We start from the raw sequence: 22,311 nt of genomic DNA on the forward strand, positions 1-22,311 counted from the left end.
ATTATCATAAAATAACAGTCGGTTGAAAATGGTGTTCAATCATGGGATAGGATAGCTGAGACGGTCTTCAAGTTTGAAAGAGTTACGTTTGGGATTTTTCGAAAATTAATCAGAATTTGTTAGGTAATCGTCTTTGACTTAAGAGTGTGACTTTGACAAAATATAATCATCGTGGAACACATTACTCGTAGTATTAACCGTGAAACATTTTAATCAATCAAAACGTTCATAAGTGAAGAAAAATAATACATTTTTACTACATCATGTCTTACTGTTATAGGAAATTGATAATCAACCTATCATACTTTATTCAATCACATCCTCGATCTAGATAAATGTATATTTTCTAATCATTCTATTAATTCATTCCATTAATTTCATTAATTCATTCTATTAAACTATTCATTTAAATCTGATTGATTGCTATGGTAAACGTGATATTTTTGAGCTCAAAATTGAAGTACGTAGTTTTATTCTTTATTTTGTGAATTTGAAGTTTGTTTCATGTTTTACGAAAGTTTCATTATCAATCCATCCAAATTCAAAATTGTTTTATTCCAATTCATATTTTTAGATTGATGATTATTTGGTGTAGAAATTGAAGACGTTTTGGGCAATAGCCTGTTTTTTTCTTTTCCGATCATCGTACTGTTTGTGGTAACCTAATAGATAGATGAATAAATGAAAAATTTAGATTACTAAGATTGATCAATACTGAAATTGAGCGAAATGTTGGGTTTGTAATGTTCAACTTGTAAAAAGTTTTAGATTATAGAAACTTCTATTACATTGCAGTGATGGAGCAAATGTTTTGAAACCTTCAAATGTTTTGAACCTTTCCCGATGAATGAGTTGAATATAATGTAAGATGCCGTTATGTTACCCATATTTTTGAACCAACTACCGAACTATCACGTTCATATCACTGATAACATCACCTAAATCTTTGAAAACATTCTGGTCCTATTATTTCCATCAACAAGTATGAAAAAACTCAACTCAAACATCTCCATTCTGTGTTTAACCAACACTGATCATTTCTAGTTGATATCATAATCGGTAAGAGTCACAAGATCAATAACCTCACAGCCTTCAATCTGATAATATATTTAATTTGTTTTTCTTCAGTGGGTTATCCAGCCTCAGGGAGTTTGAGGTGACTCCTTGGTTTGAGAACGGTAAACAGGCGTTTTATTATGCGGTTGAAGCTTGGAGATTTTTAGAGGGTGAAACATTGTTGTCATGTATCTCACATTGAGTTGTAGCCGACGTGGAGTCAGGTTCTGTATGGTAGAGTAAGTATAACCTACTATGATGTAATAATAGTGACTGACACTCCGGTATGAGAGCTAACAAAACGCAACATGGTGTACAAAATGAAAAAAAAAACGGAATGGAATCTTTGAAAGTGAGGGTGCGGTAGTTTAAACAGACATCTCAGTGCTTGTAGTTTTTTATACTTTTTTATCCGCTCATCATATCTGGATATAGAACATGATGCAAGTCTCGAGAGTTGAAGTGAACTTTTGAAGCTTACATGTAGAGATATTATCATCCTTTGTAACAGAATCCTATCCATCACGTACCTACATCTCAATATATTAGGTTATTGACTGGAGTTGTTAGAGTCTATCGTATAGAATTGTGTCTGGGGTCAGGAAGTGGACTTACAATGCCCAGGATTAATGATCTTGTATAATGATCATTTGAAAATCCTAATCACAAGAGACACACACTTTACAATTATTTTTGGGGAGCTGTACTAACAATTGTAGTATGTACTAACGATTCAGCGAGCTGTACCACCCTAAAAAATGTTATCAATTACTTCCACCAATAATTTATGTATTGATTCTAAAGAAGTCGATGATACTTTTGAGTTTAATTTCAGATCTTCATTGAATTTCCATATTATTATTCAATTTAGGACCTAAGAGATTACTCTGGAAGAAGATTCATTGAATGTGAAATTAGAGTCTTGTTTTGATTATCCATCCCATCAACAGTACATATTTAACGTTTCAATGTGTATTCCATTTGATTATACTCATTAACAACTAGTTTCAATCAGATTTTCATTAAAGTAGAAAGTATCAATGGAAATGTCCCATGTGCCTCCCAGGATCTATTCTTCTTTTATTAGAAGGTTCAGAGTATGCTAATTTGAATTGTCCCCACATTCACAGACAAGTGATGTAGTAGAACAACTCATGTATTGGCTCTATTTTTTCATCACATAACAGTTGAAAGCTTCTAGATTTATCGATAATCAGTGTTTTTCTTATAAAAAATGTGAAAAGGAAAACTTTCCTACGCATAGAGAACTACAATGATATCCATAGGTATCAAAGATAAACCTGTATAATGTGCTCATATGATTTACACTATTTCTTATTCAATAATCTATTTTGAGAATGCTATCTCAGCAATCTACTACATACATGTTATTCAGGCTTCCTCTCTTTAGATTAAAGGATGTGGTTCTACTTTCTAATAAATATGGAACATGTTCTCCTGTACTTCTGTTAATTATATTCCACATTCATTTCAATTAATGTTCGTTGTATGGTAATAGCCCATTCATACTACACTGGCCTTACAAAACAACTTTACTGGTTTGCAAACAGAATTGTCTGTTAATTAAGCTAATTCCCAATTGAATTAAGGTTTGCTGCTTGATAAGATTTTTATCTTATAAGTTTTTACAAATTGTATGTGTGCGTGCCATATAAGAATCTATTTCCATAGTGAACTATCTTCGTAAAATCTATAACTCATTGAGATAACTCATTGAAATAATATTGCATATTGAGACAACTATTTTTTGAGCGCCGCTAAAAGTGTTTGAAAACTGCATAACTTCCTGTTAAAATATGCTTACCTCAAAGAAATGTGAGAAGGAAGTGCATCTCTTATTTCTATTTATTGGATTTTTCCAGTAACGCCATCGTTCAAGACACAATATAACACAACCAAATTCCTATTCTAATTGTACTCCAAAATAATGAAAATTACATTATTCCCGTATTGTAGTGAAGAGGAAAATGGTTTTCATTAACTTGTGAAGTGCACCTATACTACTCCATGCGTTAATGCAATTAACAAAATTTCAACTGATTATTTTACTTTTTAATAGTTGCGATTATATCTATGTTTTTTCATGGTAATTTCTGTAGTTGTTCGTTGCTAGCACTGTATAAAAACTCAAGTTAAATTCAGTTTATTGTAGTTGAATTCAAGTTTGGAGAATATATAGCTCGGTATTCTCAATACTGACTTTAAACGTATATCCATCATAATAACTAATGGTCGTGGTGATAAATTAATATTCCTGCTGACAATTTCACGATCTGTTGAGTCCAGATGTCGATAACGTTTTGAAACCAGTTCGTTTTCATGGACTCAATAACTAGAACAGGGACTGCTCTCCTGTACTAAATCATGCATAAACTATAAAATACGTATGAAGCGATGGTGGGTGCCGAATTTGGTGTACCGTACCACTTACCAAAACCGCTTTCATAATCCATGTTGTCAAGCCATGTACATAAAGTTTCACCTACTCACTGCATATTCGGGGCCTCATGTTAGCCGAAAATCGAAAATGATACACTACGAATACAATTTAGCATTTTTATTTTTGTATAAAATGAAATACAATAATAATACGTATCCTAGAAATGAATTCAAATAGTATAAAACATAGTAAATATTATTATTATCTCCGTAATATTAAAGACAGTGCCTGGACAAGAACGTCTGTCATATTTCCGTAACATTGAGATTTCAGTTGAAGGCTCCTTACAAAACATGCTTTCAACGTTTACTATACATAACGTTTCATCCTTAAAATATCTATGTGAATTCACCTGTTTACAACAGTCAGATGTAAAACATTAGAATATTGATTTTCTTAGTAGAAAAACTTTTTCACATTTCAAAGAGTTTAAAAGTACCTAGGAATATTTTCGTAGTGTGAAATATTCTCAGGATATAAGTTGAATTGTTCTTTTATTTCTAAACCTACTGGTGCGAGAAAAACGCATGAATTGATCATGTTTTTTCTTGCTAATCAATTGTGCAAATTTATTGCTGGTTGTTTTGGCGAATAAATTATGGTTTTTGTTTGTTTGGGTCGAACATGTTCGTCCGACACTTCTACGTTATTTCTGCTCCACCGGTATGTGATTGTAGTTTTGTGGCTAGTTGTAAATTTACTGATTCGTATTCATATATTATTTAGTTTAAAGATAGTTTGATATTTGCATTCACATTATTTCTTACAAATTGAAATCATAACGCTGAGCTATCGATTTATCTCTCTATTTTCGTGTTATTCAACGTGCTCCCATCAGTGAAAATCTGTTCCCCCTTCCAACACGTATACCACCTTCCAAGACGGTATCTCACAATTCTATTGAATTGGTAACCAGCGAAATAATTATAATATATACAAAAGTCAGCAACATTGTTGATTTCAACTCTATAGCTGAAGAAAATTTAGATCAATGGTTCCGGCTTGCTTATCTAAAACTTTGCTTCGCACTCCCACTATCTATATTTGGACAAACTACTTCTCATAACTCTTTCATTCATGAATAAAATCTCACATTCACAGCTCGGGGTTATCAGTTTGCTCTTTCCAGTAAATATTTATGCAATCCGACATAAATCGTAGTTGAATAGATACTAGCGATCACTGGTGAAAGTGAATATTTTGTAGTCGAAAATCAAACAACTTATATCAATCCTATTCCTATTGATATTGTTATTTTCGATTTATAGATTCTAGAAATCGGTAAATATCATACTCGAAATGACACTGAACTCGAATGAAGAATTCAGCCATTCCAGCTCTCCATCAAGAGACAGCAATTGGGATTTCCAAGAGTTATTTAATAAATCCTAATAAAATAGGTCACAATAGACCAGTAAATTTACATAATCAATCTTGTCACATTATTTCCTTTCCGTATTCTGCAGATACATGCCCTATGCATGCTCCAGACCTGCACCTATGCCCTCAATGATTATGTCACGGATACATGAGCTATTGTTTATTCTACAAAATTCTACAAATACAGTTTAAGCGAGTATCAATTCATTCATACTCATGAAGTGGAGTTCCATCTATTACAGTGTTTTTTTTTTACACTTCACCCTACCTCCAGCTCTCAAAAGAGATTTTCAGTACATGCAAATCAGGCTTGAAAGTAGGAGAAGAAACATAAGTTTCCGAATTCAGGAAGTAATGACAATCCATGCGAAAGGATATTCAGTCCACTAAAATATCAACACAATAATCAATGATTCTGAAGTTGTATTGCTTTTATCATACTGGAGGGCTTTCTCCACCCACTTGTTAAATAGTTGCCAATATCACGGATCTTTATATCATGTGAAAACCTCCTTTCTCCTTGTTAAGATTCATCCTGTTTTTCAGGTTGAAATAAGATCGATTAGTTCAAACCTGACTTTCGTGTTCCGAAGAATATTTACATGTTTTACAACCAATTTTCAAAGTATTAAATGAGTTTATTAATACATGTATGTAAAATAATAATGATGCATAACTGTATTAGTAGACTTTAAGCTGGAGTTTCTTCCTCCTGTCGTGGTATCATCAACTCTCCCTCCTTCAGAGAATACTTTTATTCAAAACTTATTGGTTTCATTCCTGAGTTGTTTGTCACGAGCTATACGATTATGGATCAATCAATGGAGGTGCAATTAAGTATTATTATGGTGGATAACATAATTATTTAGCACTCTAGAGACCTCTGACTTCTTCGCGAAGAGATTTACAGTTATTTTTTTGGATCAGGGCAGTGATTCATTTATTTTGTGATCATTAACTCGGATTAATCAATTATTCAAAATTATTTTTATAATTTATCAAAATATATTTATCATTTTGGAATTCTCCAGACTTGAAAATGTAGCCTACATATAATGTTCAAGTATATAATAAAAAATTGTTTCCTCCCTCTACATTTTGTATCTACATAGTACAGTAGGTGCCATTTCAGAGAAATGTGAATATCGTTGTTCATCCCATATTTGAAGTCATGTGATAATTTTGCCAAGGAAAATATATCATGCTCCGCTCTAATACTGAATCACGTTTATTTTGTTTTTGAGCTTCCTGAATAAATCACACAAATCCTTCAATTTTTGAAACAACTATATCAGCTCGAATCAACTCAATAGCTTCATTAATCTGTGTAATGTGCTCATTATTTGACCAATTCATTCATTTACTTGTTTCATGAAGTTATCAGACAATAATTTTTGAAAAATATAGAAAAATGCTCTCATTCTAATAGTATTCTTCCTCCGAAAGTTACCTCACTCTTTCTTTCTCGGTTGAGAAAGTGAAATAACAATTACCATTCCAATAGTGATTTGTGGTGTGATTGTTAATGGTGTCACGGTACTAGATGCTCCTTGTCCAACTTACTGACCGCACTGTAAAGAGCTGCTTGAACAGAAAATAAATAAAACTCGAGAACCAGATGCTAAGCGTACAGCACACAATAGGGCCGACTAACACCCGATTCAACTAGGAGCCCTTGTATTGGTCAGACAAGTATTTTCTATTAGATATCGTTATCCTATAACGATCGGTATTGTTCACATTCTTCTCAGGAAACAGGGTTGTTTCCTTCGGAAATCATGATAATAAAATAATTCTCAACAGTATAAAGATACTGTTGGTCAACTCATGAATACTGGAATAGAATCGAATATCACTTGACAATTTAGTGGATTTGCATGAGAAGGGTCCTACAGAGTTGAAGTACATAGTTGCAATGCTCCTAAAATAATTGGAAGACACTTAAAAAAAGGCATTGGAACCCCTTTCTTCTTCAAATATTAGATCATCATTTTGTTGTATAAAACCTATTTCTGCTTGATTTAGAGTGAGATAGATTGCCAAATGGACTTTGAAGTTGGACTCATTGGTCATTAAGAAAGTTAAAAAATTGTTTTATGCATGAGGTCATGAGGAAGTTTTGTAAGGAGGTCAAAATAATCATAATTGTCATTTTCGTACTGACATATCTCACAATATACCCCCACTTATTGAATAAAGTCATTCAATAATAGACAGGTAAAAGGCTGAATTTGATGAAGCCTACCTTAAGCCTCAAAATTGGACAAAAATCGTAAAGTGTAAACATAACCTATTTTTGGACAATTTCTATCTAAATTTGGGAAAGGAACAGTTTTGGGCTTTAAGCCTGTTGTTCCTTCCCCAATCATTCATAGTTGAGAATGATATTGTAGCCTATGAATGTATAAATAAATAAACTTGGAAAGATTATCAATTACCAACATTTATTTTAAATTCAATACTTCAAATGAATCATTCTCAATTATACTGGAGAGGATGAATGACCAGTCATGGTGAATCACTGTTCACCCATTCATACTTTTTTCAAAGTTCAATTTGTCAGAAACGTAGACTTCAGAAATACGGATACGGTATGTGTTGAGTTGATTAAGGCGTTAGGCGCTACACTACCTGAGAGACAAAGCGGTGAAGTTCAGTGAAAGATGATTAACTCTGTTGATATTCTCTCCACTAAATAAACATCGACCGATGTTTTGGCTTCTAGAAGAGATCAGCGCCCTCTCTAGAAGACTGCTGAACTGCAGAACGGTTCAATGTCACGTTCTGGTTCCGCATGGCATGAGCTGGTAGCTTATTTTAATCTTTCATGCCAGTTGCCTTGGCAGGCAATTGTCGTGCCAGTCGCCTTGCCACTAACCAATTGGCATGCCAGTTGTGGGATCAACGATCTAAGTCAACATTTCGGCTACGTCTTCAGAAGTCGGTCAGAATTGTAAACAACGTTGAAGAAATTTGAGGTGTTCGCAAGCTTTGTCGGCCAAAAAGACTAGGTTGATAGGCTGCTAGCCGATATTTGTTGCTGGAAGGCGTACAACCTACCAAATTTGAGAAATAGGCATTTCAAAGCTCAGGCTGAGTTGACTTACATTGGTCTTCTGTCCTTATAGAAACTGGAACTGGTGTAAGATATCGAACCATAAGAATAAATTCCAAAGATGTTCAAATCGTGAGATACATTTCCACTCTTCTTTATCTCTCTAATACTATACTCATTCATCGATCTTGTCTTATATTATTAGAGTATCTCTGAACTTGTTAAATATAAAGGCGTTTTTATTCCAGTGGTTTTAACATATTTGCAGTTGCTATTGGACTAAGGATTACATAAAGCCACCACATTGGTCGTTTCTCAGACGAGTTGGCAGGGCAAGAATCTCTCCAATTGGCATGTTATCAGCTGATTCCCCGACGCCAACCCAGAGCTTCCAGCCCAGCAGAATCGTCTGCTTCATGAGAAGTGCCTCTTGTGGCTTGTCCCTAAATCTAATATCAAAGAGGATCTTTATTTTTTATTCTTTATTAATTGATACAATAAGTACATCATAAAATTATATGGGGAGAGAAAAAATAAGGTAACCTTGTGCTATTCCTCTCCCAAATTTAGATAAGGTTACACATGACCCAAGATTCAAGCTAATTTCGAAACTATGCTAAATCTCTTCCATGTCCTGGAACTACATTAAACATTCCTCCAATTAAAAATAAGTGTATCTTTCTTTTTGGAGTATGAATTGAACATTTATCGATGGAATGATCTGATATACAAATTACATTGATGGACTTACATTTTGACTGTTGTATAGATTGGAATAGGCACCATTTTGGGCTGTAGCCCAATTATTTCTGAATGTTGAATGGATGATAATGAATCTCATAATAGATATGAATTGATGACATGCTTAGCATGAATCTCAGATTCAATATTTACCCTCATATTAGGAGTACTCTTTTTGGTTCCTCAAACACATCTTTTCTCAAATTCTCAGGTTCTGCTCTGAACAACCAAGAAGATACATTTTCCTGTATTCATTTCCAGTTTATTACTCACCACATGATTTACTCATTACACGCTGCTCCACAAAAACTGGAATTGAAATAGAAAAATTTCTTTCATCTTTAAGAATCATTTCAATAGAATTCTGTGTTCAAACGAATATAGGTCGACGTTAGCAAAGAGTTTTCTATTATCGTACAAATTGGATTTGCGTCGGCTTGATTATTTTGCATTGCCGGGAACGAGTAAGTAAATATAGAAGTTTGTTGATACTTTCCTCCTCTTGCTCGAACCATATAAGCGACTACTATTGAGTGTATTGGATTTGAGAATAAGTAGTGTGTTTTCCAGTATAAATAGAGCTTCATCGTCCATCACACAGAGGCCGCTCTTTTACTGCAGAACTGTGTCATTACAAAACAGAGCAGCGCTCTCAGCTAATGGAATTGGATAGTATAATAGCTCCCGATTTAGAACTTGTAAGCAAGACTCGTGTGTGTGAAAACTGAGGAAAAGATCTCCATTCTGCCGATACGAAATTATCGACGCTTTTTGAAGTGTGTTGTAAACATTTGCTGGAATGAAACGCAGACGGCTAAGCTGATTGGAAACGCAGGCGGAAATGTGGTAGCCAGGCGAATGGAAATCGTCAAATAAGATGTTATGTTGGAATTTTCAACAAATAATGAGATATTGTGTTCGAACAGTATACCATGGGAGAGTAGAGCTGTTTTAATAAGCCGTCATCGTATGAGCAATACCATAGCCACATCTAATAAATAATGTATTAGAGGTGGCTATGGCAATACACTTTGGCCTTCGTATACACATTCCTACTTTTTCATGGACATATGAAATAGAGAATATTCTAGACAATATTCTAGTGTTTTATTATTGAAATATAAAATGTTTATATAATTGTGAAATAATAAAATGCAATATTGCAGGGTAAAAAAAATATAAAGTTGAGAAGTATTGATCAGGAGAAGAACTTGATAATGCAGTTTTCTCGTTGTTACGCTTTTCATTATCATAATAATTCTCCGATTTTCTAATTGGTAATTTTTTTTTAAAAGCTGTATTGGCTGAATATGGAGGTGAAGGAATACAATGATAAAGTGGAAGGAAATGAGATTATGGAAATGAATGTTGTAGGAAATAATGTAGAATATGTTTTGCATGATTAATGTTTGGATGCAAACATTACTTGGATCCTGTTAATATATTTTGCACGAAACAAAAAATGTATCGCTATGAAATGAATAAAAGATATCCAGCTGGAATATGATTTATCCGAGAATCAACTCGTTTTTATGTAATAAATAAATAAATAAAAGATATCCACCTGGAATATGATTTATCCGAGAATCAACTCTATGTTTTTATGGAATAAATAAATAAATTAGTAAATAAATAAATAAACTCTTTCTAAGTAGCCTTTTGTACATTGTAATAGGTTGAAGGTAACAAATTGTGATCATATCAGCAGAAAATGAGATAATTCATTTCCTTCAACAGTTTTCATTTCCTATTACCGTTGGTCTATAAAGTTTAATAACCATCTAAATCAGATCTCTACTGCACCTTATAGTCTTCTCAATTTGGTCTAAATTTGTGTTGAAAGGAGTGAATACTAGACATAGGACAAGGTGTAGGAAGGAGTGAGGTACTAGACACAGGACGAAAGCACTTCGCTTCTCCTGTTCACCGGATTCCCCGGTATACAATATATTCGCCAGTATACAGGTATATTTTGCGGGTATTATCCGCCTGCGATAATTAGCCGGTGGAATGCGTGTAATGGCTTCATCTGGCCATTGGCTGTCTTCATCTTGCTGTCTAATAGCTGCCGCCCTGAGCGGCTTTTGTGCTTCAAGTCCCAGCGGTCATCTTATGCCTTTTCTTACAACAGTCAACAGACGGTCATCTTAGCTACAACAGGCGACCTTCACACTTCGCGCGTGCTATGATCTGCTGTCTGCATACCATACATTTTCAGGTGCAAGCAGACTTTAGTAAGATTTAGTAATTTATGGAGACTTTAAGTGCAAGTATAGGGAACCATCCAATTACCATCAAATACTAGCTTGAACTGTCTAGCTTTTTCTCATAGAGGATGGCATAATGCATTCACGTACATAATAGTATATACGTTTCCATTATTGGAATGGGGAATTACAATTTATTATGATAAAAGTTTCCATTATTTGAATGGAGAATTACAATTGATGCATAAAAAGGTGGACCAAACATTGTCATGTTGTGTTATAAGCCTACATTTATTCAATTCTAAACTATGAAATCAAAACTATATAGCAATTCTCAAATGAATGGATGGAATATCTGTAATATATTTCCAAATTGTAAACTTCAGTTCTCCAGTATGATAACGCATTTGAGAGATGCTATGGTCTACTAAGATTCACTGTTTCTGATAACATTATTGAATTATAAGTGAATGTATCTACAGAAGTTATGAGATTTAATGATTTTGGAGGGTTACATTCATCCCGGATTAATTATTATTATCTTAATTGACCGAGCGAAGTGAGGTCTAAGATTCAAGTCGACGGTTTGGCATTTCTCTTAATGTTTAAATGTTTATATGTTGCGCATTTACGGCGAAACGCGGCAATAGATTCTCATGAAATTTGACAGGTAGCCTATGTTCCTCTTCTAATTGCGCGTCGATGTATATACAAGGTTTTTAGAAATTTTGCATTTCAAGGATAATATAAAAGGAAAAAGGAGCCTCCTTCATACGTCAATATTAGAGTAAAAATCGGACTATAGAATTATTCATCATAAATCAGCTGACAAGTGATTACACAGATGTGTGGAGAAGCCACTCTATTGCTGTATTTCCATAAGGTCTATAGTTTCAATCAGGTACTTGTGGATGAGAATACTGCGTGAGATCTACTGTTCACAGAAATACTAGTACAACATCTTAAATATTAATTAGTTAATTAGAACTTCTTGATAGGATAGTATTGTTCTGATCTCGGATTGACATTGATCTTAGGCTACTTGCGGCAAGCCAACCTAAGCAAAATATGATTAGTGAATACTGTATCAACGAACATCTTCTTATGGAAATTGAAAGCCTCCTCCACTACTGATGGCCTATCAATGTTACATTATTCTATGTTATAAGACAGTATCGTTACCGTACTGCAGCATCAATTTATCTCTTTTCTGTATAGTGCTACTTTTTATAGAAATAGAGAGAAAAATAGAAATCTCAGTACCTTTTATGAAGTATTTAATCACATCATGTTTCGGACATTCAAGTGATATGAAGTAATATGATTAAATAATTCATAAAGGGTACTGAGATTTCTATTTTTCTTTCTATTGCAGCATTAATCTACGATCTCCAATACACTAATAATCTTGCTACTAAAAATAATCTTGTCCACTGCAAATCCTTACGGTATCAAACAACTTACTTCCGGTCAAGTTCGTGTCCGAAAATGCGCTTCAAGAATGGAAGCGCGATCAAGTCGCAGCGGTCTCAAAGGAGAGGGGGGCTCTGATGCCTGCGGCTACAGCACGGTTCAGTATTAAAAGCGACACGAGTTTGTATTAGCTGCAAGGTAAAATCTTGGGATTTGTGTCGATTCTTACAGCTACCAACTATATAGTATCGATTTGTAGTATATAGTATCTACTATAAATATATAGGTGCATTTTTCGGACGAACGACCGGTCCGTACCGCCCTGAACGGTCACGAACCCGGCAAAGTCACCACTCAAACGCGCATCACTTGCCGACTCTCATCTAAATTCATTCCAAACTGTCAGCATTTCATACAACTTACATCAATGCTTCCCATTTAACCAATGCTGATTGTAGCCTCACTATAGCAGACAGCTACCTTCAGATTATTATCGGGAACAGTACACCTCTTGGCTTGCTCCTGATAGCTGATTCTATCTGGAATGTAACAAGCGCCTAGATGCTTAGATCCTCCCAACGCTATAGATCTTTCACCTGTGAATTTATGTTGAATTCTAGCCAGAAGCATAGGCAAACAGAGTAGAAAATAGTATATATAATAATAGTTGTATTATATATTCACTAGTAGAAGTAACGCTAATAAGCTTGAGGCTGTGTGGATGGCTGGCGTTAATCAATAATCTCGTGATTTCAGAGATCCACATAGCTGTAAAAATATACTGATGGCTGTGAGCGTTCTGCATTTTATCAATAATTGAATTGTTTTCCAATCAATTTGCTGTTAATAGATAATACCAGAGAAATCTCCTATAATTAATTATAGGAGATTTATTATTATTTGCTATAGGAGAATTATTATTTGCTATTATTAATTCTGTGATAATACTCATTCATCTAGATTATTATCGTTCTGGTTTTGTCTAGATTCCAGGATCAGTTAGTGTAATTACTGTAAGGTCCAACTTCATGTACAAATACTGCCAAAATGATGGAAATAGAAAAGCATTGGAGTCGATAGAGTATTACTGATAGCTTCTTAATCAATAATGAATTCTATTATCATCAACACGTTACTGTAGAAGCTTCCTCCCATCGTATTGCAGGATCAAATTATGGAATTACTGCAATAATTTCAACGTTCCATGTGTAAATACAGCCAAAATATAAGATAGAAGAAGAGCATTGGAGGAGTCATCAGAAAAACATCCATAATAGATCAACTAAATGTTTTTATAGGAGGGTACCTTCTCCTAGTGACGTATAATCATCGACTCAAATTCTCATTAATCAACTTATATAATACATTATTTTTAAAAGGACTATCAAATATTTCTTGCGTTTTACTGTGAAAAAGATAGGAGAAAACTAGAACTCTGAAGATCGTTCCAAAGGAGTTTTATTATCGGGACATTCAGAAGTAGACTTGTAAAACTCACATTTTCTTTAATTAGCTCTCAATCCATAACGATTGAACAGAGTTCTTTAAATAGTTATGGCTTCTTTATGCATTCCAGCCCGATTATTCAACTCTATAGTCCTACTTCTTTGATCTTGTAAACAAATAATGCAGCTTTGGGAAGCTCTTAGCACTTAAGTTCTATATATTTGTTTCGGTTGTAGAATCTTTGTCGGCACAGCACACTTTGCACCCACGGTATCACCCACGCAATATAAACGCGCAATCTTCGATTAAAACTAGATCACTCTCAATATTGTGTCTCAGCTAGAATTTCAGCAATAATTTTAAATTACACAAATTGTCTTCCCACTGGATTATTGTTTTCAAGTCACGATCAGCATAATGTCTGCTTCTTTTTGGCCTGAGGTGGACTGCAGTGAATTCATCACACACTAATGCTAGACTAAGATAGGTCTACACCATATCATGAGCTCCTATCGATTTTGCGCGTATCGCATGATTATTACTAACTTGGAATCCCATAAAACCGATTCTTGTGAAGGAGAAATGCCTTGGGATCCGACTGGAAAATCAAAAATGTTGGACGTGAATCAAGGATAATTCTACTACTAATATTGCTTATCAACTTTCTGATCATTTCCATGTTAGTCAGTAGGCCTATTTCCTAGAGTTAGATGACCACACATGAACTGGCAGTTTCTTATGAAGAATCCTCCTATAGGCCTGTATGATTGCTTGATCATTATTTTGTTGATTGTACTCGAATAATTAAGTTGATTTGATTACAATGGAATTCGAACTTTTGTGTCCTAATAAAATGTCTAATGATCTTATTTTCCATCTCCATTACAGAACTAATTTTTGAGAAGATTTATGTAGTGTCATGACAAGTTAAAATAAGTTATTCAAATTTCATTTTACTATTATAAAATTGAAAATTTTGAAAATGCTACAATGAAAATCCATTGTTCAGTATCCTCTATGGAATTTAAAAAATAATCACCGAATCTATGTATTCATTTATTGTATAAAATACTATAATCATAATACAATAATTATGACATTGGAGGAAAAACTAGGCTGAGCCTGTACTATTTCTCTCGAAAAATGTTGATATTCACTTGAACATCTCTGTATTCACTCAAACAATCAAGAACCAATCTTTGATAAATACGAATTAGTCATGGAAATTATCGATAGAGACGTTAATAAACGATAAAATATGTGCTCTTTTTCATTCAATATAAAATATGTCTTGATCCAACGAACTACTAAGAGTAGATTGGAGAAACAATAAACAAATCGTTCATTATGAGTTATCCATCAGAAGCATTTCTTCTCTTTCTCACTCTTTCTCTTCCCCCTCACACTTACTCTCTCTCTCTCACTCTCTATTTTCTCACTTTCTCTATCCCTTTCTCTCATTCTCTCTCACACTCTATCTGAATCGAAGTATCCTGCTGTTCAGTCCGCTCATTATTTCGACAAGCTAAGCGCCTATAAAGTGGATTGCTGGATTGCCGTTGTGTGACTCCTCTCCAATCCCATACTCATTAAAGTAAAGATCCTCACCCATAAAACCTATTTTTATCGGCAAGTCGGCCGCTTCCGTTTTCTAAGTCATAAATCGTTTCTGTGAATACAATTCAGCTATTCTAAATTCTAAACATCAGCCTCACTCTGTCTCTCTCTCTCTCTCTCTCTCTCTGTCAAAGAGAACCATCAGCTAGCATGCCGTCATCGCCCATATAGCAAGCCATGGCGTCACTTGCATCTTTTCCAATGGCAAATTGCTTGTAAAAATCTCATATCGTTAATAGGATAATGAACGTGGCTGGAAATATCTTTCATTGTTAACTAGATATGGGTGCCGCCTGAATCGTCATTCTCCAGTAAAGTCAGTTTCTAGTTGTATTTCTGAGTTGAGAACCTAGTATTGAGTACCCAGCTGAAGTTTTTATCGAAAATTTAATTCATGCCTGAAAACATGATGCTTATTTAAGTTCGAAAATAATGTATTGTTGATAATATATTGGCGTCTAGTTCTAGTTCTCCAGTAAATCCAGTGTTTTTGAATCTGAAAGAATTTTCTGAATTTGGTTCAACTAGCTAACAAGGTGTTTTCTGTACCTACTTTGGTCTGACAAGCTAAAGTACAAGGTAAAGGTGAAGAAACACTGCGAGAGTAATACCTATGAAGCTGAAAGTTGGATTCGCACACAACAGTGACAGTGTAGAGTGGAAATATAATTTTCCTACAGATACCTTGAAAAGTGGCCATTTGTGCACTGATTGCAGGCCGCAAAGAATCACTTTTCCGCACTAGTGCGCAAAGTGAGTACTTTGCGTACTCCAGATTTGCAGCATGACAACGCAAAATAGTTTGTAGGTTATATGGAGCACCAGTGCAGCAAAATCAAAATTAAGTTGGTAATACTCATAGTGAGGCCCACGTTATAATGAATGGCAGTGGAGAACAGCGTTGCCTTGCCATTATGTGCCTTGGTTATAGTCATTACAATGCTTACATAACATAAACCCCCTTCAAGCAGTCACATTAATTTTCAATTGAATTACTAATCATTATAATTAAATTATTATTATTCAATTTTAAATAAATTAAGATTTTTATCAATAATAAAATTACACAGGAAAACATTTGATGGATTTCAGGGAATTTTACTCATAATTACCCACTTTTCATATTTTATGGTAACTGTAGGAAAAATTTAATGTTAAATACATGCGCAAAGTTTGTTTGCTGCACTCAAGAAACGTTTCTTTCGGTGCAGCAAACTGTCACTTTGCGCACTAGTTGCACAAATAACTATTCCATAAGTTCTTATCGGACTTTTCCCACTCAATCCGGCCGAGTGAGTGTGAATGATACCATTAGAACTTATGGGAATTATATTTTCACTGTTCAATGTCACTGTTGAGTGCGAACCCAGCTTATCTCAGACATCATCAATGAATCATAAACTAATAATTCCTTATTGATAGAAATGGCAATTTGGACTGACATTTGGTCTCTCAAGTTATCTACCCTAATAGCTGTCGCACATTATGTTCCCTGTTTGATAAAATTTTTATAGCAATAAAAAACAGAACTGGAGAAGCGGCAACCACTATGATGTCATTTTGAGAACAGAGCGTTACTTTCTTGAATGGAGAGACAGTTGGTTCCACTGTAGATGTCCGTCTTCATTAGATTACATTCATTGAACCCGCGACAACACATTCCATTTCTAAGAACGAGTTTCATACAACTAGTATGTGCTGTACATTCATCTCAAGTATACTGATACTGTGCTGTATAATGAATGAACGCTGAATTCAATGGCAAATAAATTACAGTCTAGACAAGTTTATCAAATTTGAAATAATTAATTATCAAAGTTGAATCGCAGATGTCACCTCATGTTGGATTAATTGCCTCATTTGAAACAGAAATGTCAATACCAAGGAATTTCCTTTGAAATTCATTCATGATAGGACACTATGACTTTTAATAAAAAATGAACTAGACCTCCTCTTCCAATTTTTTTTTTGCAATTTTGTCTGTTTTTTCCTCTGGAGACTTTCTACTCATACGACATTGGCCGTCTTCACACTTAACGATTCCTTGACGGCACGACACGGCAGAACAGGAAGCTCTCCGATAGGCTGATTTCCAATACATCAAGCAAATTAGCCAATCGGAGAGCTTCTTGTCCTGTCATATCGTGCCGTATCGCCAAGGAATCAGTAAGTGTGAAAACGGCCTATCATGACCATTAGGCTTGAATAAAATAAATTTTATTTATTACAGTAATGAATATATTGATTATTTTGAGAAGGATTCACTCATTAATTAATCATTACATGGTTTTATGATATAATAAAATTTCCCTGAAAAGCCTCAACTCATCGTTCATGTTTACTCATGATTATCGTACAATAGGAGTTGAAATATGGCTATTCGCTGAGTAGGCTATTCTGAGAGCTGGGTGGATCGGCTCACGAAAACGCAATAAGTTTTTCGATTTTAAAATAATGGTGGCCTGAAAAATAGAATCAAAGCTAATGATAGTTTATGACTGCATGTAAGTAGGCAGCAGCCGATTGGGGTTTGGCTGTTTTAATGATTTCAAACGGCACAGTAATAAAATCAGTCCATGCGAAGGCTTGTGAGGTCCATTTCAGCATATTCTATCTACGAGTGAATTGGAGCTGATTTAATGTGCCGGTCAACTTTAGTTGTAGAGTTACTTAAAAGTTATTGGGTTGGACGGATCTTGCCCTGTTTATTCTCTAAAGATATGAGTTCATAACTTATTCCTGCTGATTTCCAGTATTCCCCAATGAACAATACAGAGTGAAAAAATTATGTTTTTCTCATGAAATTCATCGTCGAAGCCTACTAGACTTGATTTTTGCAAATGAAAAGTGAAGAAGACCTTCACCCTTTATATGTTACATTCTCGTGCTGTTGGATGGGCAAGTAAGATTTTTCGCTCCCGGCTAATGTATTAGCCAATTGACGGACGACTCAAAGAAGGCCCCCCAAGGCCAATGTCACATCTCCAACCCCCACTAAATATTTCAAATGTATAGGCACCACAAATAAGGCACCCTCGGAAAAAGATCACTAATCACTATTTTAAACACACTGCTTTTCCTGGACCCCCCCCCCCTAAACAAGAAATTCAAGGACGCAGTCAGCGTCCCTCCCCCTTCGGACACCCCCGTCTTAAATTATTCATTCAAGCTAGATGTTAACTTACCGTAAAGGACTATCCACCAACAAAAGTCATACGAATTTACGAATTATATGTTACATTGTAATTTCATGTTGTATTTGAAATCAAATATCTTGAATTATTCACAATAACTAGCATTTTAGTTTAATGATTCATTTCAATGAAGCTGGTGAAATTTTGTATCCTGAAGCCTGACTCCTCATCACATAATAATTTTGTAGTACACAAAATGTATATCCTATCCAGTTATCTGATTGTTGTGGTTTAATATAACATTTTATATTAATTTTTTCTCATGCTTGTCTTTTGTTAATGTGTTGCAGGCATGTACTGGCTGTCTGAATCCATTCAAATGCGACTGTTCTGGAATAAAAGGCGAAAGGGGAGAACCCGGTATTCCGGGAATTCCTGGTAGAATTGGACTTCCGGGTCTGTCAGGAGCGCAGGGCCCGCCGGGTCCTTTTGGAGAGAAGGGCATTCGAGGAGATTTGGGAGACTATGGAGAAAAAGGAATCAGGGTAAACTTATTCAATATAATTAATTCTTCATGTTCTTAACTATATTATTTCAAGATTACTCAATTTCATATTCAAAATTACTTTTAGGGATTACTGGATTGATTTTTTAAATCTAACAGATTAGCAGTATAATTCAATCTGGATATTGAGTTTGTATACTTTATACTGTACATAGAATGTAGTTTTTTTACTACTTTTTTAAAAAAACTTGATGAGAGTTTCATCGTTTCTCTAATTTCTTAATGAGAATAACTTCTGATAGATATGAGTAGAATTCGGATAACAAGTTCAACTGCCTTACTTTTTGTGATGATTATTTTTGACACAACTGAATAATCTTATTTTTATCGTCATCCAAATTCATTTCAAATGAATTCATTTGTCAATAGACAAATATAAAATATGTTCGATGAGAAACATACATCTCTTAACATGTGCGATTTTATATAAATAACACTGTTTCTTATAACTAGATAATAATTTTCTGATTTTCTATCATAACTGATTCTCAACTGATTTTTGAATATGTTTGAATTCAGTTCGCTAACGTCCTCAAATAATAACCAAGGGCAAAGCAAATCAATTATTCTAATTTCTGTTGAATATCAACCCAGTTACAGGTTACGGTGCCGAATTTTTTCATAGAATTTGATGGAGACTTTATAAAAATAATGAACTCTGTACATGTTACAGGGAGATCAAGGCTTCGATGGACAACCAGGAACACCAGGCAAGCATGTAAGTTATGATAGCTAGTACAATGATATTATCAATCTTTCGATTTTTTCAAATTATCTTTATCATTAAAAGATGATAAGAGATGTAATTCAGTAATTATTGTTCAACTCATAAATGATCTCCAAAGCTATAAGTAATACAATGCTATAAATTGAATATAATGCGTTAAAATTCATTCCAAATCTCTATTTTTTTTCCAATAACTTTTCTCATTTATTTTTTTGTACAAAAATAAATGTTCACTTATCTTAGGAATCTTGAAAATTCTTGAAAATCTTGAATCGTTAAAATTCATTCCAAATCTCTAATTTTTTCCAATAAATTTTATCATTTATTGTTTGTAAAAACATAGATGGTCTTAGGAATCTTGAAGAACGTGCTCGTGAAATTGTCTATTTCAATCTTATTCATAGAATAAAAATGCTTTATGTCATTGACAAGCACTACTGGATCACTGAGCTTTTCACAAGTTTGATAAGAATCAAGAAATAAGACTATTATATTCCTTCCATGGAATTTCTGGCAGTGGTTGGTTATGTTCGACTCAATTGTGTAGTAATTTTATAAATAGGGTTGATTGAAAAATTTAGTAATTTTTAAAAGTTTGGACAAACAATGTTTGCTCTCATAAGATGCGTACAGTCTTAGGCGTCACAAACACGCGCATTTCACTTCTCATCACTTTTCAGCTGTTATTGGAGCATAGCATCGGCTGATGAAAAGTAAAATGCGCGTGCCCGTGGCACATAAGTCTGTAATCAGCTATAAATTGACACAGACTGTTCTACAGACACATAAGGCTGTGCAAAGGCTCAAAATAAACTTCCTACTTGTGATATTTTTCAAAGTTTTTCGATTTGTATATTATCAAGCTATCAAAAGAAAACATTTTTCCCCGATCATTACTTTTTGAGATATGAGCGCCTTAAGTTTAAATTTTTAGGACAGAACATTTCAAATTCGTTAAGAGATAAATCCATGAGATTCAGTGGATATATTTTTCATAGTATTGTTGAATGAATAAAACAAAATTTTTCTGAAAATATCAATATTTGAGAAAGTTATTCAATTTACCAAAAATAACTCGACTGAAAGTTATTCTTGGTAAATTGAATAAATTTCTCCAAAATTGATATTTTCAGAAAACTATTGTTTTATCCATTCAACAATACTATGAAGAATATATCCTCTGAATCTCATGGATTTATCTCTCACCAAATTTGAAATGTTCTGACCCAGAAATTTAAACTTTAGGCGCTCATATCTCAAAAAGTAATGATCGGGGAAAAAATGTTTTCTTTTGATAGCTTGATAATATACAAATCGAAAAACTTTGAAAAGTATCACAAGTGGGAAGTTTATTTCTAGCCTTTGCACAGGCTATCTCATATCTCAAAAAGTAATGATCAGAAAAAAATGTTTTCCTGAGAAAACTTTTTCATTTTGATAGCTTGATAATATAAAAATCGAAAAACGTTGAAAAATATCAACAGTAGAAAGTTTATTTTTAGCCTTTGCACAGCCATAATGATATTCGCCCAAACTGTTTCAACAAATATTTCCACCCTGAAAATGGCAGCTATAAATTAACACAAACTTTTCTACAAACACATAATCATATCCGCTCAAACTGTTTCAACAAATAAATATTTCCACCCTGAAAATGGTGGAAATTACATTACTTTACATGATAAAGCTTAGCCTTCAGTAAATCCACGCAACATTTCCAGCTTGACTCTAATATGGTGTTTGTGTTTGTTATGGAAGGGCTTGTCCGGTCTCCCGGGAACGACGGGGCACAAGGGCATCGACGGCTGCAACGGCACGGACGGCCAGGCGGGACTGCCTGGCTATCCCGGTGAGCCGGGCGGCAGAGGCATGCCGGGTCCGGAGGGGCCACGAGGCATGCCGGGAGAGCCCGGTGAGGGCGGAGCCAACAGTCCCGGACAGAAAGGAGATCGCGGAGAGGCTGGTGTCGATGGACAGCCGGTGAGTGGTGCAGCAAACCATTTTCAACCACATTATGATTATAATGGAGGAGACCATTTTCAACTACATTATGATTATTATTGAATCTGATAAACTATTCTAATAATGCTACTTGAATGTTCAATTATTATAGAAAATAACTAGGCCTAAGTACTGTACCCTTGAAATATTTTAAAATATTATACAAATTATTAATCGTTTTTCTATCAATGAAGACACCTTTCAAGCAGTACAATAACCGGAATTTATCAATTTTGTATCTATTGAAACTACATATATTGTAATTATTTGAAAGCTATAAACAGGCTTCACATTAATTGTCATAGTATGCTACATAAAAACTACATTTTGAAAGAGCTTTCTATTCCTTTTTTAGGTAAAGCTTTCAATTGTTGAACCTCCTATAGTGAGGTCCACGTTATAATGACAGTATTTGATGAACTTTGGTTTTGCTATCCTTGTCTATCATTCGACAAAGTCGGTGATACTATCCTTTTCTAGGTCCACAACGATGCCAATTATGTTTTTG

At 34.4% G+C, this 22,311-nt stretch overlaps 1 protein-coding gene across 1 annotated transcript in view; it reads left to right on the forward strand.

Moving 5' to 3' along the window:
* The window catches only part of LOC111049236, a 130,335-nt gene that overhangs the window by 51,581 nt on the left and 56,443 nt on the right, over positions 1–22,311 (forward strand). The window contains exons 2-4 of the mRNA XM_039422735.1: positions 18,861–19,055; positions 19,749–19,793; positions 21,561–21,782. Of these exons, the coding sequence (XP_039278669.1) occupies positions 18,861–19,055; positions 19,749–19,793; positions 21,561–21,782 (462 nt within the window). The remainder of the gene's footprint in view (positions 1–18,860; positions 19,056–19,748; positions 19,794–21,560; positions 21,783–22,311) is intronic.

Source organism: Nilaparvata lugens, chromosome 3, assembly GCF_014356525.2.
Source record: "Nilaparvata lugens isolate BPH chromosome 3, ASM1435652v1, whole genome shotgun sequence".
In the NCBI taxonomy this organism is placed as follows: Eukaryota; Metazoa; Arthropoda; class Insecta; order Hemiptera; family Delphacidae; genus Nilaparvata; species Nilaparvata lugens.